General features: G+C 34.9%; 1 protein-coding gene across 1 annotated transcript in view; it reads right to left on the bottom strand.

Moving 5' to 3' along the window:
- Positions 1-3,299: 3,299 nt before the first annotated feature.
- LOC117329201 (Bardet-Biedl syndrome 7 protein homolog) overlaps positions 3,300-8,739 on the bottom strand; it is a 30,045-nt gene continuing 24,605 nt past the window's right edge. Inside the window, 3 exon segments of the mRNA XM_033887015.1 lie at positions 3,300-3,721; positions 4,343-4,466; positions 5,182-5,285. Of these exon segments, the coding sequence (XP_033742906.1) occupies positions 3,588-3,721; positions 4,343-4,466; positions 5,182-5,285 (362 nt within the window). The 3' untranslated portion in view covers positions 3,300-3,587.

The following is an 8,739-nucleotide window of genomic DNA, read 5'->3' as shown; positions in this document are numbered from 1 at the left end:
TATTCACACCTCTCTATATCTATTCACACCTGTCTGTATCTAGTCACACCTGTTTGTATCTAGTCACACCTGTCTGTATCTAGTCACACCTGTCTACATCTAGTCACACCTGTCTATATCTAGTCGCACCTGTCTATATCTAGTCGCACCTGTCTATATCTATTCACACCTGTCTACATCTAGTCACACCTGTCTATATCTAGTCACACCTGCCTGTATCTAGTCACACCTGTCTGTATCTAGTCACACCTGTCTGTATCTAGTCACACCTCTCTATATCTATTCACACCTGTCTGTATCTAGTCACACCTGTCTGTATCTAGTCACACCTGTCTACATCTAGTCACACCTGTCTATATCTAGTCGCACCTGTCTATATCTAGTCGCACCTCTCTATATCTATTCACACCTGTCTACATCTAGTCACACCTGTCTACATCTAGTCACACCTGTCTATATCTAGTCGCACCTGTCTATATCTAGTCGCACCTCTCTATATCTATTCACACCTCTCTACATCTAGTCACACCTGTCTATATCTAGTCGCACCTCTCTATATCTATTCACACCTGTCTATATCTAGTCACACCTGTCTATATCTAGTCACAACTGCCTGTATCTAGTCACACCTGCCTGTATCTAGTCACACCTGTCTGTATCTAGTCACACCTCTCTATATCTATTCACACCTGTCTGTATCTAGTCACACCTGTCTGTATCTAGTCATACCTGTCTACATCTAGTCACAGCAGTCTGTATCTTAGTCACACCTGTCTATATCTAGTCATACCTGTCTATATCTATTCACATCTGTCTGTATCTTAGTCACACCTGTCTGTATCTAGTCACACCTCTCTATATCTAGTCACACCTCTCTATATCTAGTCACACCTGTCTGTATCTAGTCACACCTGTCTATATCTAGTCATACCTGTCTACATCTAGTCACAGCAGTCTGTATCTTAGTCACACCTGTCTATATCTAGTCACACCTGTCTATATCTAGTCATACCTGTCTATATCTATTCACATATGTCTGTATCTTAGTCACAGCAGTCTGTATCTAGTCACACTTCTCTACATCTAGTCACACCTGTCTATATCTAGTCGCACCTCTCTATATCTAGTCACACCTCTCTATATCTAGTCATACCTGTCTGTATCTAGTTACATCTATCTAGTCACACCTGTTGACACAAAAAAAACTTTATACAGAAATCAAACTGTTTTTAGTAACAATTTCTTTTCTATTAAGAGTTCATTGTCTGAACTAACAAGACCTTGAAATCAAATATCCTGTGTTTGTTGTGTTTGACAAAGTCTCCCAAAAGTTGGATGTTTGGGCAACTAATTATCAAATAATCTAATTCAATGTTGACACTTAACTTGCAATTTGAACTTGAGTGGTTATACTTCTTTACAAAAATATATGACTGAAACAAAACATTCAACACAATAAATAGGTACAATTAATCCACTTTTATTCATCCGTTCAGAATATCAATCCACAAACTTAACACTGTATCAGTAATAGATATCCATTCATGCAAACTACTTAGAATTAATTCATATTAGACTTGTGTTTCAACATGACACAAAACTAACCTAGTTACAAAGCTGAGGCATAAGTATACCTAAATGTTGTGTGCAGTACAAATACTGTACAGCCAAATATGTACTGGTGATAACCTATAGCCACAAACAAGTCACAGTAAAACAATTAATTCTTCTTTCTAGAACAATAAGAGAACTTCCTATATATAACTGGAACACTGGGTGTTTACATATATATATATATATACTCCACAATATCACATAACAACCTCTCATCATTTATACTGAGTAATAAGCTGACATACTTTTCAATGTTATGATTTAAAGTGAAAGTCGATCATTGTATATCAAGTATATCCTGACAAGAATCAAGAAAATCTTTATCACGAGTTTATCAAAAAAGTAGGTCTATTGATTTTGGTCAGCTCTGTTGCACAAGGATGGTAGTCTTTAAAATTTGTTGCAATAGCAACCATTAGAGATATATATTTACACATAATAAATAAACAATAAATAGACATACATATACAATTATAAATCTCTAAAAAAAAAACTTTGTTTTGGACGGACTGAAAAAATCAAACAGATCCTATCATTTGTTGTACAATTAAAACTTGGTGCTGCACAACAAATATCACAGATCTTCTTACAGTAGATCATTTTCTTTGACCTAAAATTCCACTTGTAGAATTACTCTCAAATATTTTGCAATGCTAATACAAGTTATTTCATTGCTCTACACTAAGCCCAACCCTTCTTTCAATCGAAGATTATGCTTTGTCCCCAGCACTTATTGCTAGATAGATAAATAAGAGTTTTTCTTCAAGACATTCCACATAATATACCGGTATGCTAAAATCTGTATAATGATTTGAAAGGATCTCAACACTAAAGTTTGATTTTAGCATAACAATTGCCAAGTTATTATGGCATTGTTTGTAAAATTGCACTTTCTCTACATGAAATCTTAATCATACTATTTACAGTGTTCACAAATGAAATGTCATGGGATTTTAGGTAAAAGTGACTCCAGCAAAGAGATCAGCATTTCACATTTTTCTTATCATGTCTACTGTATATGAATGGTGAAATGTTTTAAGTCCTTCATAATCACATCTCTGTAACATATATATGATAGTCACATCTCTGTAACATATCTACGATAGTCACATCTCTGTAACATATCTATGATAGTCACATCTCTGTAACATATCTAGGATAGTCACATCTCTGTAACATATCTATGATAATCACATCTCTGTAACATATCCATGATAGTAGCATCTCTGTAACATATCCATGATAATCACATCTCTGTAACATATCTATGATAGTCACATCTCTGTAACATATCTATGATAGTCACATCTCTGTAACATATCTATGATAATCACATCTCTGTAACATATCCATGATAGTCACATCTTTGTAACATATCCATGATAGTCACATCTCTGTAACATATCTACGATAATCACATATCTGTAACATATCCATGATAGTCACATCTCTGTAACATATCCATGATAGTCACATCTCTGTAACATATCCATGATAATCACATCTCTGTAACATATCTATGATAGTCACATCTCTGTAACATATCCATGATAGTCACATCTCTGTAACATATCTATGACAATCACATCTCTGTAACATATCCATGATAGTCACATCTCTGTAACATATCCATGATAGTCACATCTCTGTAACATATCTATGATAGTCACATCTCTGTAACATATCTATGATAGTCACATCTCTGTAACATATCTATGATAGTCACATCTCTGTAACATATCTATGATAGTCACATCTCTGTAACATATCTATGATAGTCACATCTCTGTAACATATCTATGATAGTCACATCTCTGTAACATATCTATGATAGTCACATCTCTGTACCATATCTATGACAATCACATCTCTGTAACATATCCATGATAGTCACATCTCTGTAACATATCTATGATAGTCACATCTCTGTAACATATCTATGATAGTCACATCTCTGTAACATATCCTTGTCATTATGCCGACTCAAAAAACTGCACCAGGGACTGAAGGTCATAGTTGTCCAGGACTTCAAGGAGAGCGGGCACCTTGCCCTTTACGTTGTGACCTTTGAACTTGAACTTGTCTATATAAAGATCAGTTATCATTCCTAATCAGAGTTAAGGAAATATTTTTTCTGTCAAGTTTATGATGTATTATATTGGTAACTCTACAAATAATCCTGATTAACTAAAAAGTACAAAATTAAACAAATGTTAATAAAGTGTAAAATTAATGTTTTAATTAGATCTAACAAGAGTCCTGATTTGATATCATCATTACTTCAGTCTAAAACTGTACCTTTCTTTTAGTAACATCAACACATTAGATCTAAAAAGCTCCATGTGTCCAGTATATTTTGTAAAATTATAATCATAACTTTACTGCCACATTTTAAAGTAGTAGTACCTAGTTGTATAAATGTTCGCTCTCTAAGGGAGGACAGTCACAGATACAGCTACACCAGAACACAGAGCTATAATTACCTGTACAATGATAATCAGTCAGTCAAAATATGAGACATTTTGCTCAGGATTGAACTTAAACCTTAGGAATTTGCAGCTTCTATGTTAAAATGACTTGCAAACAGCCACTAAGCTTACAAAAACGCTTCAAAATGTCAGCATCAGTTATTCATAAGGTAAAACTAATTACACAGTTTGAAGAATCTTGTGACATTATTATGAAAATTCATCAATAAAAGGTCCCTATACTCAATGTAAAAGGATACCATACAGTCTTTCCAGATGGCAGGGCTGTCGCTTGTACTCGGCCTGGAGTGCATCAGCATCTTCCAAGATCTGACGATATTCTGGTGACATGAAACTCATGTCATTTTCATGTACCTGCAGCTCCTGTGGTCAAATAAACATAATTATATATAAAGAAATAAATTATCTTTCTATTGAATATAATATGCATTTGTTACTAGTATCAGTGTTATCAGCAGAAAGTGGTTTTAGTTTATTTTGTTTAATGTCCTATCAACAGCCAGGGTCATTTAAGGTTTTGGAGGTGGAGGAAAGTCGAAGTAACAAAAAAAAAAAAAACACCGGCCTATAGTCAGTACCAGGTAACTGCCCACATGGGTTTCAAAATCGCATCCCAGAGGTGGAGGGCTAGTGATGAAGTGTTAGGAAACCTAAACTTCTTGACCACTGCGGCCCCGCAAAAATTGGTCCAACTGAAGATATTCTATACTGTATATAGTGGAATCCTTTAATGGGTATTTTATTCTGGTATATTCACTGAGGAATGTCTACAGTATTAAAGATCAGAAACAATTACCATCTAATACCTGGGTTAGTGATGCACTAATCATTGTAGTGCAAAAACAACATGTTCTAATTAATTCTTAATTCAAAATGAGCCCATTAACGAAGATTCAAACTAACACTAAAGCTACATCTGTCTGATACAGTTAAGTTTTTAGTTCTTCTTGGGTTCCTATTAATAGAACTTTTATTTTTATTGTCATAGCAGGAAAAATTATAATAGTTGTTTGTAATTGAAAATTAACAAAAGATAAAAAGGAATTCTTCACTAAACAGGAAGTTACTGTGTTATTACCTTAAGGGCATCGATGAGTTGTACTTTCTTGGCCAGTAATAGTTGGTATTCAAGTTTGGGATGAATCAAATTCAGTGTATAGGGCACTGAATCCTCCACAATGTCTATTGTAACATAAACAAAATACCAATTGTAATACAAAATGATAAATAATAATTACAGAAAAACACCACTCCCAATCAACCCAATTCCCACTCTGTCCACAACACTTTTTTAAACATACAATAAGGGGGAAAATAGACAATAAAAACAGTAAACAAAGTTGCACAACCTCAGTGTACAAGTGTGCTGAGTATATATGATTTTCGGCGAGTTTGGATGAAAACTCTTGGAAGAGTTGTACAAGAAAGATTCTGTCTACAAACGGGCATGAAAATAGGATATGAAAAGTATGCCAAGGTATACAACTTAGTAAAGGGATAAACTTCACCCATAATACAACTTAGTACAGAGATGACGTCACCCATAATACAACTTAGTATAGAGATGACGTCACCCATAATACAACTTAGTATAGAGATGACGTCACACATAATACAACTTAGTAAAGAGATGACGTCACCCATAATACAACTTAGTATAGAGATGACGTCACCTATAATACAACTCTGTAAAGAGATGACGTCAACCATAATACAACTTAGTAAAGAGATGACGTCACCCATAATACAACTTAGTAAAGAGATGACGTCAACCATAATACAACTTAGTAAAGAGATGACGTCACCCATAATACAACTTAGTATAGAGATGACGTCACCCATAATACAACTTAGTAAAGAGATGACGTCACCCATAATACAACTTAGTAAAGAGATGACATCACCCATAATACAACTTAGTATAGAGATGAAGTCACCCATAATACAACTTAGTAAAGAGTTGACGTCACCTATAATACAACTTAGTATAGAGATGACGTCACCCATAATACAACTTAGTAAAGAGATGACGTCACCCGTAATACAACTTAGTAAAGAGATGACGTCACCCATAATACAACTTAGTAAAGAGATGACGTCACCCATAATACAACTTAGTATAGAGAAGACGTCACCCATAATACAACTTAGTATAGAGATGACGTCACCCATAATACAACTTAGTAAAGAGATGACGTCACCCATAATACAATTTAGTATAGAGATGACGTCACCCATAATACAACTTAGTAAAGAGATGACGTCACCCATAATACAACTTAGTAAAGAGATGACGTCACCCATTATACAACTTAGTAAAGAGATGACGTCACCTATAATACAACTTAGTATAGAGATGACGTCACCCATAATACAACTTAGGATAGAGATGACGTCACCTATAATACAACTTAGTATAGAGATGACGTCACCCATAATACAACTTAGTAAAGAGATGACATCACCCATAATACAACTTAGTAAAGAGATGACGTCACCCATAATACAACTTAGTAAGGAGATGACGTCACCTGTAATACAACTTAGTATAGAGATGACGTCACCCATAATACAACTTAGTAAAGAGATGACGTCACCCATAATACAACTTAGTAAAGAGATGACGTCACCCATAATACAACTTAGTAAAGAGATGACGTCACCCATAATACAACTTAGTAAAGAGTTGACTTCACCCATAATACAACTTAGTAAAGAGATGACGTCACCCATAATACAACTTAGTAAAGGGATGCATCACCCATAATACAATTTAGTATAGAGATGACGTCACCCATAATACAACTTAGTATAGAGATGACTTAACCCATAATACAACTTAGTAAAGAGACGACGTCACCCATAATACAACTTAGTACAGAGATGACGTCACCCATAATACAACTTAGTACAGAGATGACGTCACCCATAATACAACTTAGTAAAGAGATGACCTCACCTATAATACAACTTAGTATAGAGATGACGTCACCTATAATACAACTTAGTATAGAGATGACTTCACCCATAATACAACTTAGTAAAGAGATGACGTCACCCATAATACAACTTAGTAAAGAGATGACGTCACCCATAATACAACTTAGTAAAGAGATGACGTCACCCATTATACAACTTAGTAAAGAGATGACGTCACCTATAATACAACTTAGTATAGAGATGACGTCACCCATAATACAACTTAGGATAGAGATGACGTCACCCATAATACAACTTAGTAAAGAGTTGACTTCACCCATAATACAACTTAGTAAAGAGATGACGTCACCCATAATACAACTTAGTAAAGGGATGCATCACCCATAATACAATTTAGTATAGAGATGACGTCACCCATAATACAACTTAGTAAAGGGATGACTTCACCCATAATACAACTTAGTAAAGGGATGATTTCACCCATAATACAACTTAGTAAAGAGATGAAGTCACTCATAATACAACTTAGTAAAGGGATGACGTCACCCATAATACAACTTAGAATAGAGATGACGTCACCCATAATACAACTTAGTAAAGAGATGACGTCACCCATAATACAACTTAGTATAGAGATGACTTCACCCATAATACAACTTAGTAAAGAGATGACGTCACCCATAATACAACTTAGTAAAGAGATGACGTCACCCATAATACAACTTAGTAAAGAGATGACGTCACCCATTATACAACTTAGTAAAGAGATGACGTCACCTATAATACAACTTAGTATAGAGATGACGTCACCCATAATACAACTTAGGATAGAGATGACGTCACCTATAATACAACTTAGTATAGAGATGACGTCACCCATAATACAACTTAGTAAAGAGATGACGTCACCCATAATACAACTTAGTAAAGAGATGACGTCACCCATAATACAACTTAGTAAGGAGATGACGTCACCTGTAATACAACTTAGTATAGAGATGACGTCACCCATAATACAACTTAGTAAGGAGATGACGTCACCCATAATACAACTTAGTAAAGAGATGACGTCACCCATAATACAACTTAGTAAAGAGATGACGTCACCCATAATACAACTTAGGTTAGAGATGACGTCACCCATAATACAACTTAGTAAGGAGATGACGTCACCCATAATACAACTTAGTAAAGAGTTGACTTCACCCATAATACAACTTAGTAAAGAGATGACGTTACCCATAATACAACTTAGTAAAGGGATGCATCACCCATAATACAATTTAGTATAGAGATGACGTCACCCATAATACAACTTAGTATAGAGATGACTTCACCCATAATACAACTTAGTAAAGAGATGACGTCACCCATAATACAACTTAGTACAGAGATGACGTCACCCATAATACAACTTAGTAAAGAGATGACGTCACCTATAATACAACTTAGTATAGAGATGACGTCACCTATAATACAACTTAGTAAGGAGATGACGTCACCCATAATACAACTTAGTAAGGAGATGACATCGAGATGACGTCACCCATAATACAACTTAGTAAAGGGATGACTTCACCCATAATACAACTTAGTAAAGGGATGATTTCACCCATAATACAACTTAGTAAAGAGATGAAGTCACTCATAATACAACTTAGTAAAGGGATGACGTCACCCATAATACAACTTAGTA

Source organism: Pecten maximus, chromosome 6, assembly GCF_902652985.1.
Source record: "Pecten maximus chromosome 6, xPecMax1.1, whole genome shotgun sequence".
Lineage (NCBI taxonomy): Eukaryota > Metazoa > Mollusca > Bivalvia > Pectinida > Pectinidae > Pecten > Pecten maximus.
Note: the sequence above shows the minus strand (reverse complement) of the source record. Positions and strands in the feature narration are given on the sequence as shown.